General features: G+C 43.1%; 1 protein-coding gene and 1 long non-coding RNA gene across 4 annotated transcripts in view; both read left to right on the top strand.

Annotated features, from left to right (window-relative positions):
- The window catches only part of LOC145716528 (uncharacterized), a 338,765-nt gene that overhangs the window by 168,389 nt on the left and 146,845 nt on the right, over positions 1 to 23,531 (top strand). The gene's annotated exons all lie outside the window — the stretch shown is intronic.
- Positions 1 to 23,531, top strand: part of CHN2 (chimerin 2) — a 290,315-nt gene that overhangs the window by 130,392 nt on the left and 136,392 nt on the right. For all 3 annotated transcript variants that reach the window (XM_081800343.1, XM_081800344.1, XM_081800345.1), the window contains one exon: positions 15,537 to 15,575. In XM_081800343.1, coding sequence (XP_081656469.1) covers positions 15,537 to 15,575 — 39 coding nt within the window. The remainder of the gene's footprint in view (positions 1 to 15,536; positions 15,576 to 23,531) is intronic.

Here is a 23,531-nt window from a genome sequence, read left to right as displayed (position 1 = left end):
CCACTCGGCCAATCAAAGAAGCATGAACCGAGCACCTGGTGTGTACAAAGCTCTGCTTTGGGAGATGTTAAAGAGAGTAAAACTGCAGGGAACGCTGGGGTTTGGGAGACACGAGGGTGACTTTTCATTGGGACTCCCACCTCAATTTCATTCCACCAAAAGCCAGAGGACGTTCACTAGGGGTAATGACGGTGGGGGTTCTGCCACAAGCAGCAAGAGTGCTAGAGCTAGAAGAAAAGGGGAGACAGGTTGTCTTTGAAGAATCTTCCTATGACCCTTTCCTTGCCCCTTATCAGATTGCAAGCAGCCATTCCATTCGAAGTCTGCCAGTCCCTCTTGTATTTGCCTATGCATTACAGGCAGGGAAAGATGGCTTTTGTTAAGGCACAAACTGCCTGTGGAAATGATTAACTAGCCTTTGTGAGAAAACATTCTTTTGTTAGAAACACTCACCACATAAGCCAAGAAGTCTCCTTCCTTCTCAGGATGCCTGAAGTGAAGCCAGTCTCCCAATTGTTCCCTTTTACCTCTACCTTCCTCGCCTTCCCCATAACAGAGTCTAGCAAACTCCTACTCATCCTCCACCGTCCAGCTCCAACATGGTCTTCTCTGTGGAGTCCTCCTCATCACCTTCACTCCCTGCTGCCAAGGGCCTGGCTCTTCCTTTAGGCGCCCTTGGCACTTGCACACATCCTTCCTCCAGACACCATTCAATTCTCTTCCCTCTGGAAGTGGGGGCTGCTTGAGGGAAAGACGTTTGTCTTACTCATCCATGTGTACCCAGCACCTAACCTGGGCTCAGGAACAGAGTGCCGGGTAAATGTTTGTTATATGGACACATTGGGAATTGACAAATGATCTTTTATAAAGGCACAGGTGTGTAAATAGACTATTCCTCCTTAGGCCGATGCTGCTGAAAATAGATAAACAGAGGTGGCAAGCACAGACAGCCTCAGACAGGAGGATAATATTGAGGAAAGATTTGTTTTAATATTTGGTTTCTGATTCTGGTAGGAGAAGCAGGAACTTTCACATACTGTGATTAGGAAGACAAACGTGCCGCTGTGCAAACAGCTAGAGGATATGAGTCTCCCGCCAGCACGTGGTACAGCTGTCCCAAGTGCTGTGAAGACAAGCAAGGCTAAGATAACAGCGGGGGACAGGATGGGGGGGGGTCTATTCTTCTTGCTCTGTTATGTAATGTAAACACTTTCTCCTTCAGAAATCATTGGGACCACTTGTTGCTTGTCTTCTTTTTTTTTTTTTTTTAAGATTTTATTTATTTGACAGAGAGAGATAGTAAGAGCAGAAACACAAGCAGGGGGAGTGGGAGAGGGAAAAGCAGGCTTCCCGCGGAGCAGGGAGCCTCATGCGGGGCTCGATCCCAGGACCCTGGGATCATGACCTGAGCTGAAGGCAGACACTTAAGGACTGAGCCATCCGGATGCCCCGCTTGTCTTCTTCTTCACCCTTTCATTGTCGACCCGCACATGCAGTCACCCACCCTGCCTCGGCGGTGGCAGGAAGGCTTTCTTCCTACACACGTTGGTTCAGGCACTTGGCTTACACGTGATAAATGCACGCGAACGCAGAGTTTAACGTGGAGCTTTAAATTAGCATCAGGCAGGTCGAGAAGGATTGGTTTGACTGTGGAGGGGTCGCTTTTGTTTCTCCTTCCTGTACACTGCAGTTGTGCTTCCTGCGCTGTTTTTGTTGCTTTGTGGTATGGCTGGTGAGATGTCTGAAGTGTTGCGTGTGTGTGTGTGTGTGTGTGTATGTGTGTGTGTGATTGATCTGTAGAAGTATTTTCTCTGTAAGATGTTACTTTTAAAGCAAGTGATAAGAAACCGCAGAGCACTGAAACCCAAGAGAAAAGCAAAACTTGAGGTTCTGGTTCTCAGGAGGCTTCAAATATCAGTCAACCAGCTCCAGCCCTGCTAGACAACATGACTGGGCCTCATCTATTTTTGCTTGGCTGACAGGAATAGGTAGAGTTTACACTGGTTATACATCAAGGCAGAATTAATATAATCTCAGACCTAAGTAAACAGGTTTAACATTGTGAAGTGAATGTATTTCATTCTTGTGGTAAAATATGATAGGTCAGCCTTCCCAAGATGACAACTGGATGTACATTGTATTCATTTTATGGGGTACAGATAAGTTGGCCAACTTTGGGCAAGGTACAGTCCTCCTTGGTCCTCAGATTCCATATCTGTAAAATGGGATAATAACACCTATCTTGGTGTTATTCCACAGTTTGGAAATCCTGTGTTATAATATTTATGAAGGCCCAGAATGTAGCAGGACTCTATGATGGAAAAAGCATGGTTTTCAGAGTTGAACAAACCACATGTGAATACTCAGCTCTACTACCTATTAACCCTGTGACTCTGGGCATCCTCGCTGTTCCTCAGTTTTACTCACCAATACAATAGGACTAATAATACCTATTTTACATGCTTGTTATGAATATCAAATAAGACCACACATGAAACACCCAAGAACATAGTGTAAAGAAAGCCTTTCAATAGTGGTTAAAATATCTATGTCTGTATTTATGATATATCCCAAAATTATGTCTCAGAAAGGAGGGTGTCATCTGAAATTTTATTTTATACCAAATCTCTCATATTATAGGGTTTCTCTCTCAGTTCCTTCATTTTGAACACCCAACCACTTTCTGGAAAAGACACAACAGACCTGAAATTACCATAATCAATGATAGTTTTATCCCGTTATAGAGGTCACTTAATGAAATGCTTTTTAAAAAGGAGGCTAAGAAATTTGCCTCAGATACAGTCACAATTACAAATGTTAAATGTAGTTGTACATAAACCTTTTAAAAGATTTTTCTTTTTCTTGGTAATCCCAATGATATAAAAGCGTATACAGAGAAAACCAGATCTCCCTGCCCCTCCTGCCCCTCAATGCCCAGCTCTCCTCATGGGGCAGTTTCTTCCAGAAGTGGCTTATGCCGTGCCCCCACTGTGCTGGCTTTCAAATGTAACATCTTAGAGAGATTTCCATATCCGCCACCTCATTCCTGTTAGCACCTTCCTATTTTTCCCACCACAGACTTTTTAAAGATCACTTTAAAAAGCAATGTGGTCAGTGGGTGTGTTGTGGAGACCACGTGCAGGATGAATGAAAAGCCAGCTGGCTGCTCGCATGTCATGTGAGCATGTGGATGGGCTGAGAAGCCATCCAGGGGCAGCACTGTACATGCTGAAAAGGCTAATGAAAAAAACAGCATGATGTGCTTTGGGAAAAAATGTTTAGGTGACTCAAAAAGTGCCAAAGATACACATGGAAAATTTAAATTGTTGTTCCATAAAATGCGAATTGGTGAAAGCAGTATCTCTAAATTGGTGGATTATGTTGTACCTGATTTTAAATTCACATGTATAATCAAATGAATGAATTAAATATTACAAGTAAACACCTGATAATTTCATTGATATCTCTATCAGTGTAAATATTCAGAATATTTGGGGGATCTTCTCATTAGGAAAATGGAGGCTGGAGAAGGCGCCTCCCCCACCAACATGGTGTATTGGGGCATAAAGTAGATACTCCTCTAGACTAATCCTCACCACTTACACAAGGCAACTAAGTTATTCATGGCATGTGAAGGGTCCTCTTGTCTCCTCAGGGCAGGAAGGATGTCTTCACCAGAACTCTTGGCATCAGCATACTGCTTTTGACCTCCGGGTCAACTGAACAGCTCTGATCAGAGAAGCCAGGGGTGGTAAGGTCGCAGCTGCTTCATGACTGAGAATGTAGAGAGTCCTGGAGCTGTCTACCAGGAGGGCTTGCACAGGGCTCTCTAGCCCCATCTCTGTCTTTTCAGATGAGAGAACTCAGACCTATCTGGGAGGAGGAGAGGGGAGCAGCTACATGTCACCCAGGAAATTGAGAGTGTTGGGGTTTTCTCTATTATAATGCTTTCCATAGTTTATTTTAATGACTTGTTTAATGTTTGCCTTCAATGCTGGACCGAAGGCATCTCAAGAACAGGGACTGTGCCTGCCTTGCTCACAGTGGCATCTTTATCATACAACACAGTGCCTGGCACATAAGTGTTTGCTGAAAGGATGGATGGATAGGTGGGTGGGTGGGTGGGTAGATGGGAAATGTGTGGAGAGATGAGTCAGGAAAATTGTAAAGATTAGAGGTAACATATATAAGGGACCCACCTCAGAATCTGGAATGTACCAGGCACTTAAAGATTCCTTTCCAGGGTTGGTAGAAGACCTCTCTTCCTCTTCTATCTCTGCACTAGGACTTCCTCTATTTGACTCTGAGTATAATATGGCCAAGAAATCTTTCTTTCCTAGCCAGTAGTAACATTCATTGCCAGGACCATGATGTATGAGCTGCTTTCATGAGAATTTAGTCTATCACTGCCACAACCACTAGATATCCGAAGAGACACAAATGCCCGCAGTGAACTCAAAAAAGATAGTACTACAACGGGAGAAGAATGTGACTCCTCTAAATGGTAGGAGTAGAGCTGGCTGGAGATACAGCTAACTAGTCTCCTCTAAGGAAGAAGACATGCCTTCTTCAGGAAGGAGATGAATATAAGAATAATTGTCGAGAAATAACTGAGTGTTATAATCCCTTTTCTCTGTCCATTTCAACAGCACTCTTCAGTCTGACCTTGCTATGTAATGTGTCACTTTTCTACCTTGTGCCATGGTCACATGCACATGTGGCCAGGAGCTGGATGCCCAGCAGGCGGGCACTTCATGCTTGTTGAATGAATGAATGAGGTGATGTCTTTATTTCATCTCCTAACTGATTCCTTGTGGTTAGATTCTGCATCTTGCCTTTATATCTACACCAGTGTCTAGTGCAGTATTTTGTGCCAAATAGGCTGTAAGCTCTAAGTAAATATTTGTTGGATGAATAAATGAATGCCCAAAAGAGCTTCTGGAAGAAAGCCAAGAAGACATTCCTCTGATGAAAAGAATTTGTAAAGAGGCAGGTAGATGCTGGAAGGGAGAATGTGGGAGTGGGTGCTGTTGGAGGAGGGACAGGCCTCTAGGCTGAATGGAGGTAGTGGGTGTACGGTGGTCTCTAAAGAAATAGCAGAGGAGGAATGATAAAGGAGGAAATTATCCACTAGGAAAGCTGCTCCATCATGCCAAGAGGAACCTGCATTTTGTAGAAACTTTGGGCAAGGAAGTAGGGAGAGCGCCCCAAGGGAGAGGGCTACCTGGGACAAGCAAGTGGTTTGGCAAGAGGTAAATGACTATGATATTCAATGATATTCAAATTACAGCTCCTGTGTCTTCATTCACTTACTCCATCTCACCCACCCACACTGCATTGCAGCAGCATCAAAAACCCCCTTGTTGCTGAAGTAGTGGGTCCTCATGCTTATCTCGTTCACACAGCTTCTGACACAACTGGCCACTTCTCCCTTTCTAAGTGTCTCTGGCCTTGCCTTTCATGTCAGCCCATCTCATGGCTTCTCCCTTATCTCTCTGGTCTCTGGTCATTCCCCTCTTCCTCTTACCCTTTAACTATTGGGGCTCTATGGGGGTTCTGTTGAAGGCCTTCTGTCCTCACTCTCAATGCTCATCCAAGGTCATGTCGTCTACTTTAGTGGCTACAGCAGCCATCTGCATGTTGGGGCTTCCATTTCTAGATCCCCAGCCCAGTTCTCTCTCCTGAACTCCAAGGCTCCTAGATATGTTCACTTGGCTATCGCATGGACATCTCTTTCCAACAGGGAAAAGCCAAATGCATCGCCATCTGCCAGGCCTGCTTCTTCTCTGGTCTGTCCTATTTCTGTGAATGGCATCACTGTCCATCCAGTTGCTTATGCCAAAACCATTTGTCTTCTTCTGCCCAAGCCCGGTGTGATTCTCTCTCCTTTCCTTCTCTGTCCACATCCAGTTCATCACCAAGTCCTGTGGATTCTACCTTCTCAACGCCTTTTGAATCCACTCCATTTTATCCATCTGCACTGTCACCACTCAAGTTCAGACCACTAGTGTCACCTGCCCAGGTTGCTGCCCAGCTCCGTCATTCCCTCCTCCCCTTATCTCCCTTCCCTTCCATTTTGTCTTCCTCCAGTCCTGTTTCACACTGCAACTGGAGTGATCCTCTGGAAGTACAAACTGGATGCTGTGTCCTCCCTGCTTATGTTTCCCTTTCCCTCTAGAACAAAAGTAAGCCCTTAGCATGGTTTTAAAAGCCCTTAATTATCTGGCCCCTACTTATCTCTCTAATTCCCAGCTACTCTGGAACTTACACAGACACACAGACAACACACACACACACACACACACACACACACACACCATAGTCCCTGTGTTTCAGCTAGCAGGCTGAACCACTTCTAGCTGTCAGTGCCATGTTCTGTTTTGCCTCTGGTCCTTCTAGGCTACACCTTGGTCTGTGAATCATACTCCATGAGCCCATTTGCCCACAACGATACTCTTTGCCGTTGGCTACTGTAGTAGATATCTGGATGATATAACATCTCTTTAACTAGGTGTAATGTGCTATGGTACCAGCAGTTATGCTTCTCTCGGTCTTTGGAGACTATAAGCCTTGATGTTAGACTCTACTCGCCTGGGACTACTCTTGAAGGAGCCCTGGACAGAGCTGCTCAAAGCCAGAGGTAACTGGCCAAGGCATGGGAAGGGCCTAACTGCCCTAGTCCCACTCAGCCTTCCAAAGATTGGGAAATTTGCCACAGACACTCCTCCTACACATCCTCTTGCTGTGCGATTGCCTCTTTATGTGTTTGTATCCCTTAACAGAATCCTAGGTTTTAGTCAGTGAACAATGTCTGTCTTTCACTCATCCACTCTTTGTTGAGCATCTATATACCCTGGGATACGACATTTAGGGCCATTCCTGTTGTGCTATGTCCAGCTGAGGGATGAGCTGGGGCTGAACCCAGCCTGGACTCCCCTCACCAGGCCATGTGCTCTGATTCAAGGCTCAGCCTCCCAGAGGAAGCATCTTCCTCACAAAGGTGCTGTCCGATTGCCAAGCCATTGCCAAGCCTGCTTGAAAAGGATGCCTTTTTCTAATTCACAAAAGGTACTCAATAGGCTAATGGTGACCCAGGCATCAGAGAACAAGATAAATGAGCCTCTTGCTCTCATAGTGCTGTCTGTCTGAACAAAGAAATAAATAAGCACATAGTAAAAATAGTTCAGATGGTAAAAAGACTCTGCAAAGAATTAGAGGCTATCTGAAAGACAGCTTTAGATAAGATGGTCCAGGAAGACATCTCCGAGGAGCCAGAACATTTAAGCTGAGATCTAGATGATAATGAGGCCGGCCATGTGGAAATCAGAGGGAAGAAACTGTGTGAGATCTCTAAGACTGCAATGATGATGATTCAATGATTCAGTGATTCAAGGATGGAAAGAAAGGCCAAAGTGGCTGAGCTATAGTGAGCAAGAGGAGAGAGAAACAGATGACCAGGGAGAGGTGACCAGGGGCCAGATCATGCAGAGCTCCAGAAGCCTACTTGCCTTATTCACTGAGGTGTCCCCAGGGTCTGGCTCATTGTATGTATTGTATGTATTCACTAAATACCTGTTAAATGGAAGACTCTCACCATGCTCTGCATACCGAACATTGGCCCAGAACTGAAGCTCCATGTGGCCCCAGTGCCCTCTAGTGACCACAAACTCCAGCCCGAGGCCCTTCATCGTCTTCAGAAAAATCTCAGCTTAGCCTTGTCCTTGGGGCCCAGCCAAGTTTCTGGAATTTGTCTTTTTAACTTACTACTTTCTGTTAGTTTCTGGAATTTGTCATATTAATTATTCTCTGCAAATAGAACTAAATCAGTGACAAAATCCCTGACAGAATCCACAGTGAGATGCACACCAGGCCTTCATTCTTTACCCAAGCAGCAGTTTTCAAAGAGAATACATGGATGTCTAATTTCTCAGGGGACTGCAGGGAGCCCATAGAGGTGGCAAGCATTAGAACACATTTCTGTATTCCCTAGGCAGTGTGACAACAAGAAAGCTATCTGAAAGACAGCTCCTCCACATTTCCAGTTAGGACGAACTCCAGGTCATCGTGCAGCTCAGGTGTGCCACTGTTTGGCCGGAATGGCCTGGTAAGACCACACCCGCAGGCTACACGCTCTGACTTTCACATAACTTCTGAAGACCCAAGCTTGGGCATGATGTGCCTGTTGAGGGCGTATTGCAGGGTGTGTACAAACATGACGTCCTGCTCATCCTGTCATTGTTCAATTTCATTTGGATCCCAACCCATTCTGGGCACATTAAGCTAATCACCCAACAAATTCTGAACTGTGATCTCATTGCGAAGCTGTCCCCTGTCTGATTGAAAAGCCTATTTTCCACCCATCTTCCCTGGAAGAAGCTCACTAACTGCAGCCTATTTGCAAATGTGTGCATCAGGAAATCAAGAGTGACAGCAGAGGCCTGGCTCTTCTGGGTGAGGGGATGGCAGGAGGAGGGGGCCAATCCTTTCACTCTCTACTTCCAATGGCACACACACACCCTTCCGCCCCCATGCAATCATTTATGCAGCTTTGCTTGAAGGATCCTTAAGGATGGGTCTTCTCCAATGTTCCTGGGAGATCATTCTCTAAATTGGTGAATCTTTCACTGCTCACATTTTCCAGAGGCCCCGCGTGTGTTTTTCTGTTGATCTAGTCACACGCCAATGAGCCAGCCGAAGGAATCTGGCTCTCCTTGAGGTTTACAGGTGTCTGCCCTTTAGTTGTCACTTACTCGAGTGTAGCACATGGAGTTATCTAAATTTTCTTCATTAATCAGTCCCCAAATTCCTTTACACTTGCTCCTCAGGTGATTCCATCAAGTCAACATATTTCTGGAGCTGAAAATGCCTGGAAGAATAGAGCCTTCCAGCTCCAGCTACCAAAAGGAATGGGATTAATGTGTTTCCACCTCACTCCATGGCCATATGTTTCCACAGGTTCACTCCCAGGAATGTTCTTTGCTCCCATTTGCTTCCCTGCAAACACACACTTAGGCTTATCTGTGTATTTTCTAACTGAGTCTTAAATGCACAAAAATTAACACGTATATTGATGATAGCCAGTGTTGGTGAAGGCGTGGGGATATAGGCATTCATTCACACATTGTTGAGAGTTCCAACTGATACAACTTTGGAAGGCCATTTTTAAAAATTTATTTATTTGAGAGAGAGAGCAGTGGGGAGGGGCAGAGGGAGAGAGAGAATCTCAAACAGACTCCGAGCTGAGCACGGAGCCTGACACCGGGCTCAATCTCACGACCCTGAGATCATGACCTGAGCCGAAACCAAGAGTCTGACACTCAACTGAGTGAGCCACCCAGGCACCCCATGGAAGGCTATTTTAACAGCTTTGGAAACAAAAATTACAGAGACCATTTACCTAGCATTTAACATATCATTGCAGCTTTGTTTTTAGTAATGGAAAATTGAAAGTAGCCTAAATGTTCATCAGTTGGAAACTATTATAAATCAATCAAATACATTTGATTATACTCATAGAGTGGAAGACCAGGCCACAGGTAAAAAATAATAATGCCAATACAGATCTCTGTGTACTGACATGGAAAGATGCCTAAGAAATATTATGAAATTCAAAAGCAAACTGCAGAACAGTGTATGTGATAGGATACCAATTTTAAAATTTTTATTCTAGCCATTTATAAGACAAAATCTAGGCAGAGTCGCATAAATCAATTAATGGTACTTTTTCTGAGGTAGGCTGCTTTCTAAGATACACATTTTTCAATTGTTGGAATTTTTCTGTTTTTCCACAGTAAGTGTGTATTCCTTTTAAGTTCAGTAAAAACAGTAAAGATCAAATTATTTTTGTAATGCTTTTGATCTAGAAAGATGAGTTTTTATGACAAGTGCTCTCTATGGCCCCTGTTGTCCTCTCCTTGGGTCTCAGCCATGAAGGAGCTTTCCATGCCCTGACACCAGAATTCTTTGTCCTTCCCCCAAAGCTCAGAGTGGCAGTGCATCTCCTTAGGGTTAGTTACTTTAGCACAGAAGGTTTTCTTGATGACTTCCAAGTTATAACGTGCACCTCCAGTCCCCTTGAAACAGCTTTTCTTCGCTTTGCTTTTTGTTTGATATGTTTGGATTCTTTATAGATTATTTCATGTGAGTGGTCTTATGACCTATTTTTGTAAGATTTTGATCATTTTCTAAGCATTATATCTTTTTTTTCTCTCCCTCCACCCCCTCTTTAATGAGAGGAGATGCGTGCTTCCCAGCCTGCTTAGAATTGCTCATTAACATTTATTTCACAGATTTTTTAAAAGAGGGCCAAGGGGATTGGGCACAGCCTTCTGCTATAGAAGCCCTTGTCTTGTTTCTTTTGCCTTCCCTCTTAGCTCTTCCTGAACTAAAACTGTACACGCTACCTGTATTATTGTAAGAATTATTTTTGTTAGGTCTTTCTACTTTTACTTTATTTTCAGGGTGGTGATTGATTGACTGATTCGAGAGAGAGGGGGGCACACACAAGTGGGGCGAGGGGCAGAGGGAGAGAATCTCAAGCAGACTCCTGTCCCAGTGGGGAGCCTGACATGGGGCTTGATCTCTGGACCCATAAGATCATGACCCATGAGATCACGACCTGAGCCAAAACCAGGAGTCTGACACTTAACCAACTAAGCCACCCAGGCGCCCCTAAAAATACAATCTTAAAAAAAGAGAGAGAGAAACCACCTAGCACTCCAATGAATTTATTTCTCATTTATTTAAATATTTACACAAGCAATATGATCAGAAAATTAGAAAATGCAGGTGAGCAAATGAAGAGAAAAATAGAAATCACTTATATTTTCACTAAAAAGTATAGCTACTGTTAATAATTGGGTTTATAGTCTTAAAAATCATTTCTGTGTATATATATCTTTTCTAAAAATGGGTTTATATTTAATAAATTGTTTTATAACCTGATTTAATACTTAATGTAGCATGAATATTTGTCTATGTCATTAAAAAGAAATAATAACAGCAAGCATGGAGTTTACTGCATGCCAGGCACTAGATTAAGCATTTCATACATATCAGCCCATCTTCTCCTCACAACATGTTATATGTTGAGTAGTATTATTACTCCCATTTTATAGATAAGAAAAACTGAGGCACAGAGAAATGAGATAAATTGGCTAAGGTCAAACAGCTGATAAATGACAGAACTAGGTTTTGAACCTAGACCGTCTAGCTCCAGAGGCCATGCTGTTGACCACAAAGCTCTGACCCACACCATCCTTTTCATGGCTATATTATAGGATAATTTATTTAACCACTTCCTTTTTCTGGGTTGTTGGATCCACTGTTGTTCACAAAGCAGCAATGAACACCTTGTTCATATATTTACCTGTACATGTAAATTTACTACCTTAGGCTGAATTCCCATGGATAGAATCGCTGAGTCCAAGAGTTTACACACTTTTTTAAAGTTTGGATGCCAATTAGTCAATATTTTTAAGCAATATATTTTCTAAGTCTCTTTGACCCTCGTTGTTCTTTTCCAAAAGTGTATAACTGTCTTCTGGGTTCAATGATAGTTTTTTTTCTTACAACATGGAGCTTCTTCCCTTCTGCTTCCTCTCCCTTCCTTCTGCATCATACCCATTTCTTTAAGATGTTTAACAAAATAATACAATTTCCACAAGCATTAAGCTTTATGGTGTCGTATTTCCGGTACCTTATACCTCCCACACTGTAACTCTTTGATGGGGTTCTGTACACAGATGGAATGCTGCCCCTTTGAGTTGATGTCAATCTTTCATACAGCTCTTTTTTTTTCTTTTTTTTCTTTTGTCTTTCAAGCTTTACAAGATCGAAGTAACAAACCTGCTTTGCAATATATTTTTTTCTTGATTCCATATATGTAAATGGGGGTGGGGTGCCTGACAAGGATGACTGATGTGTCGGGAATCTGGAAGACAGAGCTTCCTGCTCTCATCCCACTTTGGCCTGGCTCTCATTTTATGACCTTGAGAAAGCCACTTGATCGGTTCTGTGTTTCATTTTCCTCATTCGCCAAATGAGGAAGGTGAACTAAATGACCTAAAAAACCTATTCTCTGTTTGAAAAAAAAAAAAAAAGTGTCAGGCTATCCAAGTGTAAAGTAGAGCTTTGAAAAGTATTGTGTGAACTTGGGGCAAATGTGCACATGGGTGGGGCAGGGCTGGAGGCAGCTAAAGATGTATTTCAACATATTAAAAATATTTTATGCCTTGTCTCCTGACCAAGGTCTCCTAACAGTGTGCTTTAGTGGTTTGTGAAACATGTCTCTAAGACCAAGGTAATTATAGTTGTTCCACCGAAGCATGACAAATGGCCTCTCACTTTGAATTCTTTAATGGGAAAGAAAAACCTTCCATGACAACAGCACTGGAACTTAATTACAGGCTCCAGATCAGGGGTAAGAAGAGAGAGAGTTGAGGCTGTGGTCTAGGGACAGAAGACAACCTGGGGAGAACAAGGACAGAGTAATAGAACACTGACAACAACACAATGATGACATCAGTGGGGCTACCTTGAGAATTTGCTATTTGCCAGGCGCTGTCCCAAGAGCTTGAAATCCGGTATCTCATTTAATTCCCACAGTGACCCTAAGAGATAGGTTAGGAGGGAGGCACTTTTATTTCTTCTGTTTTACAAAGATGAGTATTGGGAGGCTCTTAAAGAAGTTAAGTAACCTGCTTCAAGTTATTCAGCCAGTCGTTGTCAGAGGTAAAATTTGAACCTTTTGAGTTTTCTTACTTAGCACATGCTTTTTGAATGTCTGTTACATGCCAGGCACCCTTTTCGGGGCTGGAGATGCACAAGTGAATGTGGCAAAATGCCTGTTTATATGGAGTTTGGCTAATAGTGGGATGAGCCCAGTAATAACAGGCCAACAAATCAATAATTTCAGATGGCAATAAATGCTAAGAAGGAGAGTGACCAGAGTTAGGGGAGGGCTACTTTACACAAGATTGTCAGGGAAGGCCCCTGGGAGGTGACACGTGAGCTGAGCCCTACATAATGGAGCAAGTCAGCCATGCAAAGATGTATTGGATGCTCCACAAGAGCAATGGCCATGGGTTTAGAAGAGCTTGGCCTGCTATAGGAACAGAGAGAAAGTTAGCATTTCTGGGTAAGTATAAAAGGGCAAAATGTCTGCAAAAAAATCAAAAAAGCAGGTAGGGACCAGATGACACAGGACCTTGTAGGCCACAATAAGAGGTTTGTTATCTTATTCCAAACGCAGAAGGAAGACATTGCAGAATTTTAAGCAGGGAAGCATTATGATCTCCAGTCTCTATAGGTAGCCTTCTTCACCTCTATGTAATATTGCTAACAAGGAACAACTAGAAAGGGATAAATTGTTTCTGTAGCATGCAGGGCTTAATGAAAGTTATAAAGTTAGGAGCCAGTGTTTCAGATGAAACAAAATTCTTGGTTTTTCACAAAACAGCAAGACTTTAAACTTCTGACTTCAGTTATGAAGACCTTTTGGGCACTTTGGTGGCTCAGTCAGTTAAGCATTCAACTCTTGATTTCGACTCAGGTCATGATCTCAGGGTTGTGGGATCCAGCCCTGTGTCCTCCGGCTCCATGCTCAGCAGGGAATCTGCTCAAGATTCTCTCTTTCCCTCTCCTGCTGCCCCTCCCCCTGCTCTCTCTCTCTCAAATAAATAAACAAATCTTTAAAAAACCGACAGAAGACCTTAGGAGATCCAAGAAGAGCATCTGAGCCCTATTTAAAACCTGCATAAAGAAGACTACTTCTTTTCTTTGGGGGTCTTCCCTCAACATGCAGAGTTGTACTCTAGGTACTGAATATTCTTGACCACATCTTGGTCTGGGGATTGTGCTCACCTCACAGAACAAATCTCATCCAAAATAGCAAGACATTGTAGCTTTGTGTAGATGACATCTCAGGGATTTACATTTCTATGCAATCTGGTGTGCGTGTGTGTGTGTGTGTGTGTGTATCTTTCTCTTTGAAAAATATTTTTGAAAGTGCCATCAACATTTTAACAGATAAGACCTGACTTTTCTGGACTTGGCAACTTGATTTATTTTATTTGAATGCTTTCTATAAACAAATAGTCATGTTAATTCTTTAAAATTGGTTTATGACATATATAGGGTGAAATTAGTGGCTTGTTTGCGTTAAAAGCTGTTAGAAGATACCGTTCTACTTTGACAAAACTATGAAGAATTTCACTTTTATCAGCTAACTAAGTTTGAATAACAACATAAACCATTATTAATGCACTGTATTTGCGTGCGCCCTTATGCGGCTGCTTATGCATAGGTAGGTTCCTGACAGTACAGACCTAACAGTATGGATTTATTTGAATGAAACTACATTTGGAGGCATTTAGTTGCCTCTGTGATCGGGTGGGCCCCAGAGAGCAAGACATTAATTGTGAAAGAATTTAATTTAAGCTACACAACCGTAATTAAGTAGGATTTGGGGAAGTTCACCACTGTTGCGTGAGTTTTTATACAAATAGCATAGGGGAATAATTCTTGAACTATCTCAGTGCAAGAGGTCAGAGAAGATCTAGTCCTTGGCACAAAAGTGGTATGTGACAATAGCATCAGGACACGGGCAGTCTGATGCCTTTGGGGGGTGCAGGGTGACGAAAACAGTTCCCGCATATAAAGGTGCTGAATTAGAGAACTCTTACAGTTTCCCCCAGCTCAGCGGTCTGTGATTTGAGGGAAAGGATTCTCCCCTCTGGCTGTTTAAGCTGCAGTACTTTTTAGCAAGGCCTTAGGCTATAAGCTCAGGACGGCTCTAATAACTCCGTCAGAATTATAAATTCAGCTGTCAGCACTGGGATTGTTGAATCGACTGAACAAGCAGGTTTTCTCCCATTGTCTGTTTTCTAGATCGATGAATAACAATTTCATCCTCTCCATTTTGTTGTAACTCTTTCAGTCTGACGCTTCTGATTGCTGAGAAGTGTTCTAGAAATTTCCTAAGTCACACACTGGAGTAAATTCAAGGAGATAATGCGATTCCAATTGAATCATCAGTGTCTCTGCTGTCAGACCAGTCATTTTAGGAGTTCAGTTGGTTGAGTTGCACAACTTCCCAGATTTAATATTACATACTTGCCATTTTACGTCTTGCCCTCAAGTCTTAATAAATGGGCTAAAGGTCTGATGGGAAACTGTGAGATAAATTATATGTTTATTATGCCAAGTTAAGTAAATACTGTTTGAAAAGATTACTGGAGGGTACAATCAAGTTAATTGCTTTAAAAATCTTTTTTGATTTACTGGGCTCTATGAAAATGGTTAAGCAATTGATTTCTGTCATGGTAAGTGATCTGAAGAGAGTGGTGTTGGGTCCTCGAGGGTTGCCATGTGCATTTCCTCCCTTGTGACTGGAACTGTCCCATAAGTGAGCAGAGAGGGCCCCCTGGGACCAGAATGCAAGTACTGCTGACAGACTGTTGTTCCTCCAAAGAAGACACATGTTGACAGTTTGACGTTCAGCCTGACAGATTGATTTCTTTTCTTTTTTACTCTAGATGCTGAAGAATACCAGCCTCCAATATGGAAATCGTACTGTGAGTATTTGAAATGAGAATCTCCTCAGAAGTCTTCAGGAGGCCTGCCTTTTGAACAATTCTTGCCGTTGATTCAAAGCACACAAGCAATTCCACATCACGGCACTGCAAACCCAAATCTTTCTTTTTCGACTAAGGAGAGATTTTAGTCAGAATGGACTGCACAGCATTCTCCCCTAGCCAGGACCCCCAAGAGCAGGCTGCCTGTGACCCACTTCAGGAATGCTTAGAAAAAGGAGATAGACACTCTGACTTACTGCCTTTTGGTTTGGGGTTTTCCTTTTCTTTTTTTGCAGAGTTGTTCAGCAAGGGCGAATTTCCATGAATTACATTCTTAGCCGATCATCCTATAGTTGTGATATCATATGACATTGACCACAGAAAATATTAACAGAGGGGCGCCTGGGTGGCTCAGTCGTTAAGCGTCTGCCTTCAGCTCAGGTCATGATCCCGGGGTTCTGGGATCGAGCCCCGCATCGGGCTCCCTGCGCAGCGGGAAGCCTGCTTCTCCCTCTCCCACTCCCCCTGCTTCTGTTCCCTCTCTCGCTGTGTCTCTCTCTGTCAAATAAATAAAATCTTTAAAAAAAAAAAAAAGAAAGAAAATATTAACAGATAGCAAAGAATAATGTTTGGTCACTACGGGTGACGCCTTAGATACAGATCATACCTGGTCATCAGTCAGCAGTTCAACTCCCTTCATGAAGGCAGACAGTTGTCATCACGTCAAGCTCGTCTTCTCTTTCCTTAGTCTCATCTGCCTAAGTCGTTCTCCAGCAAGAGAGGGAAGGAGTGTGGTAGGTGGGAAACCCGCTGTGCTGACAGCCAGGGGACACATGTTCTTGTTCAGGCTCTGAGTCCGGACAGCAGTGATAAGAATGATTAGGGCCATCGTTACCGATGTTACCATTGTTTCTCCCACCTGTGAGACCTGCCCTGGGCCAGCCGCTGTGCCAGCTGCGTGCCTGAGCTCTCACATGCTCCCCACAGCACTGAGCAACGGCGGCCACATGCAAGGCCACCACAGCTCAGAGAGGGTCAGTAACTTGACACATGGTCTGCACCTCTGAGTGCGTTGGACTGGCGTGCAGAGTGGAACCCAGAAGCAAGCCTGACCCACAGCCTGCAAGTTTTCAAGACGGTTTTCCTTCCACTTAAATTTTTTTTAAAGATTGATTTATTTATTTGAGAGAGAGAGAGAGAGAGAGAGGGAGGGCCAGTGAGAGTGGGGGGAGGGGCAGAGGGAGAGAATCCCCAAACAGACTCCCCACTAGCATAGAGCCCTGTACGGGCCTCGGTCCCACGACCTGTGAGATCACGACCTGAGCTGAAACCAAGAGTCGAACGCTTAACCGACTGAGCCACCCAGGTGCCCCTCCACTTAAGATTTTATACAGAAATATATACATTCACACACACACACATATATACATAGGCTGTCTTGTGTATATATCTGTTACAAAAGCAATACAAAGCGGCATACAAGACAAACATTACAAAATGCATAAAGCTGAGAGTGAAATGTTTCATGGTTGACAAACCAGCCCCCACCCCGGATTCCACATCTCTTTCCTGCTTCCCGGTAGCTGACCTCTGTCAATTTTGGAAGGCATATCCTTCCAAGTGTTCAAAATACACATGCCTAATATGAAGGCATTTTTTGCGGTTTTTCCCTTTGGGAAAAAGTGGGTTTCTGCTGTAGTTGGTGTCCTTCAACTTGCTTGTTTCACTTCACAAATACTTGCTTTTATATTTCCATGTCAGCATATGTAGAGGCACCTCAATCTTATTACATGAGTCTGTTCTTCCATCTGTGAAATACAGGGGTTGTGCTGGGTCTCTGAGGGCCCTTCCAATCTAATGTTCTGCATTCTGATCTTCTATTTTAAAAGGCAGTGCTAATGACTTAGTAATTGGATGGTTTTGTTTGTTTGTTTCCTAATGGGGTGTGAAGAGCTCTGACAGTAAATCAACAAAATATCTGTAGTGAGAGGCTCAGGGTGTTCCATGACTTACTGTGCTTTGCACACCGCTTTGCACACAGCCTTGCATACATTAAGTAGCCGATAAATATTTGTTGAGTGAATGCCACCGCAGAGAGCTCTATTGAAGCAAAAAGATGGCATTGGCTCAAATTCATTTCGCCTTTTGCTAAGAGGCCTTGGGCCACCCAATATATCTCTTAAAAGGGCTTCTGTGTCCTAAGGAAGGGAGAAAACACATTGCTAATTACATGTTTACAATATCAGTTTCACCCTCCTGTATGGGTTTTAAGTTTGATTTGCGGGGTCTAACCAAGTTGTGTGTTTTTTTTAATTTGCTCTAAAATCATAAAACTTTAGACACAGAAGGGATAGCTGAGGCCATTTAATACAAACTTAATGGCATTTATGAAATTGCTCTTTATTGCATCCAGCTAATAATCATCCTGGCTGTATTTGAGGACGTCTAGTGATGCATAACTCCAAAACCGAGGGGAGTATGCCACCAAATGTGCCGTTTACGGCATCAAAACCACATTTCCTAAAGGTATACAGAGCATCACTGAGAAAGAACTCTCTTTTTGCTGTCCTGGATCCATAAATTATTTGAGTTTGGGTGTTGGGCCTCTTATAAACTCACCTGGCCATATTATTCCCAAGCTCATGATACTCTATCTTATTCCCAAGACTATCATCCATTCATTTGGTCTTTGAGCAAACATACAGGGAATACTCCCTGCATGTTAGAGCACAAATATCAGGAATCGAAAATGACTAACTTGTAATCCATACTTTTCTCCAGTTTATAGTCTTGTAAGGGAGACAGATATAAACCAATTAACTTAAAATGCAAATGGCTTTAGTAATAATATGGTACTCCTCCACCTCCTGGGATTAGAGAAGACTTTATAGAAGAGGTTAACTTTGTATATGGTTCTTAAAGGATGAATAGGAGAAGGAATCTGAGGGCCTTGCAGAGCTTCACGAGACACTTTTTAGAATCCAAATAAACTAAAACTGTAGCATTTTCCTGATCTGAAAGTCCAAAAAATTTCAGAGTATGAAATTTGCTTTATTTGAAATAACCTGTTGTTAAACCCATTTTGAATCTCAGGACTCACCAAGCTCTTGTCTTTGAAATGTTCACAAACTATCCTTTGAGAGATAATTTTAGATATTGATGTCAAAATCATTAGCATATCATTTATGGAATCCACATTTTTCCATCACACACTTTTTTTTTTTCAAACTTTAGTGATTATTTGGTACCTTGAAATCTCTCATATATTTACTGGAGGCAGTATATTTTTACTATATTACAGGACTTGATTCTAAAAATTATGATTTTTAATTGTTATAGAAGTGTATAGGTATGTCTTAGCTTTTATGGCCTATTATTGGACATAACTTTGACTTATTTGATACCAGATTCTTATCGTGAGGCATGAGCCCCAATTATGACACTATTCCTAAAAGAAAATTAGTCTACTTGATGATAATCCACTTTAAAAAGTGGTTTCTCAGGTTTAATGCTAATTGCAATGCTCTTGGTTGCAAATATCTACAGTTTACTTTCCCGACGCTTTAAGCAAAGTCTTAGAACTGAGTCTCGGTGCTGACTGACCTGCGTTACCCATTCCTAACTCCAACACTGTGGTCAAAGAGTTGGAATATGCTGCTACCCTGAACCAGTCAGGGACCAACCCTATATGATCCACAGAACTGGAAAATTTTGAGTACTGTTGGAATGGGGAAGATGGAAATGGATGTTGGGAAGGCAACCACAAATGTCTGGCTTAGAAATGTAGAGGAATAGAAACCTTAAAAATCAGCTCTCTCCATATCTTATTTAAAGTAGATTGTTCATTCATTCATTCACCACTCATTCAGCAAATACATAGTAAGTCTTTGCCTTAAGCCAAACACTGTGTTTAGAGTTGTGAGGCAAAGAGATGGATAAGCCTGGGTCTTGACTCCGAGCGTGATGATGTCACATGATGTCCTTTAACTCCCTGCATTCTCTGCTGCCCTCCCTTTCTTAGAACATAATGCCATCACTTACTGGGCTGTTTCCATAAGAATAATCTTGTCCCAAAGTATCATATATCTGCAGCTAGTCCTTAATATTCAAGATCGAACCCCAAAACATTGATGAAGTCATTGAGAAAGTTTTGGTTTCAGTTTTCTAGAAGAAAAGCTATCTTCAAGTTGACTTGAAAAAAAAAAAAAATAAAGCCACATTCTAAACTTAAACTGGAACTGTATGAACTGTATGCCCTAAGCAGAGAAGTTCACAAGTCAGCCACCCTGGGTATACTCTGAAAGGTTTTATTTTCTAAGGGGCAAGTGCCAATTAGACAGCAGAGGTTGGGACCGACAGCTCTCCCGGGAGACCCTCCCAGGCAGTAGGTCAAGCAGTCACAACTTGTGCCTGTTTTCCTAAAGAGGAGTTTAGAACCTCAAAACCCTGTTCCACTGACCCCCCTGAATCAGAATCGCCTGGGGGGAATATTTATAATAACAAATCCTCAGCCCTACCCCCAGATTTCTGAATCAGAAGAGTGGGGGGATCTGCAATTTATCACACCCTATAGGTTTTTCTTCTGCACACTGACACCTGCGACCCCTCATCATGAGGCTATACGGCCTCATCCTCGGGTTTTTCACAGTACCTGAAGCACAAGAGGAGAACGCAGTCCCCATTAAGACTGGAAATTCTGTTAGTGAGGAGGTGGGCAGAGGGGTTAAGGCAAGAAGACCTCCAAAGCACATACTGTTTCTCACTCACATCCAAGAGTTTTTCGCATGAAGACTGGGAAGACATGGGCGGTGAGCCGGGTGGAACTGGCTCAGTGTCACAACCAAATGGCTGGGTTGAGCTCCTGGGTCTGCATGCCCTCTTTAGAAAGAAGTGGCTGTGAGCGGCCATTCCCAAAGGGTCTTTCAGGAACTGATGGGTGTGGACTGGGCTTCAGCGTCACCCAGGCCACGGGCTTTTGCTTGGCATCCATAGGAAGTGGGGTGATTATTGTTAGAGGAGAGTGCATCCAGTTTTCTTATTGAAGACAAAATAAAACATTCTTTCAGTGAGCTCTGGATTTCTCAATGTGCTTCAGGTTGCTTGGGGAGCAAGGACTCCTCCACCTCCACATTCCCCAGTGACCACTCCCCCTGCCAAACAGCTCATTCCAGTGTTAAGAATTAATCGTGTGCTATAGAGTGCCCAGGGCTGGGGAGTGCCTCGAACATATTTGGAACATTGCTACAGCAGCAAATTCCATCATATCACCTCTTAGCCCAGAGAACCACCCAAAAAGTGACATACGTTATTGCATTTTGCTTGTGAAATGTTTGAACAAAAAAAAAAAATTCAAGAAGTGACACTTTCAGATTATGTGACATGTTCCAGTTTGTATTAAATGTGCCTCAGGGTTTTTTTTTTTTCACAGATGGTGGTTTTGTTATAGCTAACCTTGAAAATGAGGGACTAAGACTCTCACTCGAAGCTAAGATAGGATGTAGGGCCCATTTTTTATATGGCTACCATTGCAGTTGGTTGCCATCTCATTATCTTTATAGAGACACATAATCCAGATGGTCAACAGGCTTCTGTTCCTATTTGCCAACTTCTGTTGCTTAGAGCGGCACCGAACAGATCGGTTCCTGAGCCCTGCTCACTGAGAAACGGCAATTGGTCGATGATGCGTGCTGCCCAGGGACTAGGAAGGAGTCCTGGTGTCTCTGGCTTGAGAGGTTTGCAGGGACCCCCTCCAAGTTGCCCCTGGCTCATACTATTTCTGAGGCTAGTGAACAATGGCATTGCTCTTTACTAAACCTCAGAGAGTCCTCAGAGGACACAGTGACGAACTTTAGCCTGTCCAGAATGTTCCTTCACCTGTATCCTCTGTGATTGTTAATGGCCTCTCAGTCTCTCCTTGTTTCAAGGTCCTTCCCTCCATTCAGTCCGTCATTAAGCCCTGTCTGTTCTCCTCTGCAATCCACTCACCTTCTTATCTGTGTTTCTACCAGTGTTGCCTTAACACACGTTTTCAAGATCTCTTGATATACAACTGAAATACTGTTCTCTCTTGATTCCCTGCCTCCAAGGCTCCTCCTCTGATCCTTCCTTCAATGAGGCAAAGGGAAGTGGCCCCACTCCTGACTGCTGAACATTAGAATCTCCAAAGAGCTTTTAAAAAAAAAAAAAAAGCAAATTTGGGGGCTTTCCACCAGAGTGGAAAGAGTGAGTGTTGCCAGCGAGCAGCCCCAGTCCCACACAGGACCTCTCTACTGCCTGCTTTAGGGAACCACTGGCAAGGCTGAAAAATACAGACCTTGGAATCTGGAAATCAGACTTTAAATCTCGATTTCATCGTATTATCTGTGTGACCTTGAGTTTCTTCAAAGCTTGGCATCTCTACTACTTTATTAGTAAGGGCAGAATAATATTTACCCTGGAAGTTTGTTGGAAAGATTAAATGAGAAGATGTAGGTAAGGTGTCTGACACAAAGTAGGTGTCCACAATATGGCAGCTTCTATTATTCTGAATAATTTTATCCTTATTACTATTCTGAAACAGACCAGATCATGTCATCTCCCTGCTCAAAAAATGTCACTGCCTTCCTCCTGCAGACAGAAGAACATCCATGCTCCTTGGCATGACCTTTAAGATTTAGCTTTATGTGACCTCCTCCTACATCTGCCCATCCTGGTGGAACAGCCATGCTGGACTCTTACTGATCAATAAACATGCCATCACCTTTCCCTTTTGGGGCTCTTTCTTCACCTGGAACTGCCCCTTCTCTTCTCTATGTGCAGAAACCCCTCTAATCCTTCAAGAAGAGCTGCATGCTTCTCCCCTTGGGAAGCCATCTGGCCACCTGAGTAAAAAGAACCACTTTCTCCTCTCCCCCCTCATTAAAGCATTTGGTCCACCCTGGTTTTGTTTCTCCACACAAGTCTCTTTCATTGGATCAGAGTCTCCTTGAAGACATGGGTTGTGACCTATGAGTCATTGGATACAGTCCATTTGTTCACCAGATACAGCATCAAGCATCTACCATGTGCCAAGCACTGTTCTAGGTGCTGAGGGTACCACAGTGGACAGAACAAAGTCCCTGTCCTCAAAGAGTTTACACTTTGGTCAAGGGAGACCGAACACAAAATAAACAAACAAAATGTGTTAATAGTTAATAAGTACCATGAAGAAACATAAGACAGTGTAAGGGAGCAGAGTGATGGGATGTAATTTTATACCAAATCAGTCAAGTCAGGGAAGACCTGAATGAAGGGAGAGAGGGAGCCATATGGATATCTTGGGAAAGAGCAATCCAGGTGGAGGGAATGGCAAGTGCAAAGGCCCTGAGGCATAGAAAAATAAGGAGGGCTATGGACTCAAAAGGATACCTGGGTGTCCCAGGGCAAATATTTAACTTTCCTGCATTAGTTTCCTCATCTAAAAAATAAGAATGATAATGATACAACAATTTTTTTTCTGTGTTCTCCTGAAGATCCAATAAAATAGTGTTCCTGGCACATGACAGGCACTCAATACACTGGTTCCCTTCCCTTCTCCCTTTCTCTTTATTCTTCATAAAAGCCTCCACATAATGCTGACTGTGGTAGCTGGTCTGTAGCAGATGGTCAAATATTTGCTGATATGAATCGCAAAGACACACTTAGCAAAAAATGCTTCTGTCTTATAACATGTGTACTTCCTTTGTCACCTCCAAGGGAGGCATTAAAAATGGTGTCCAGCCTACCCCCACATATAACTGTTGGCTTCAAGAGGCATTGGCGATGAGAAGAGAAGAGTGGGCAGGAGTCTCTGGATGTGGGTTCTACAATTCCCCTTGGCTGGAACACTCTGTGATTTTAGGAGCTGGTCCTTTTGGGTCTCATGGCAGTCATTAATAGCAACACTACTGAAAAGCAGTTAGGGGGTGCCTGGTGGTTCAGTCAGTTAAACGTCTGCCT

The sequence above is a fragment of the Leptonychotes weddellii genome, chromosome 12, assembly GCF_054177405.1.
Source record: "Leptonychotes weddellii isolate Sample4059 chromosome 12, ASM5417740v2, whole genome shotgun sequence".
Lineage (NCBI taxonomy): Eukaryota > Metazoa > Chordata > Mammalia > Carnivora > Phocidae > Leptonychotes > Leptonychotes weddellii.
The sequence above is the reverse complement of the archived record's forward strand: the minus strand, read 5'-3'. Positions and strand labels throughout refer to the sequence as shown.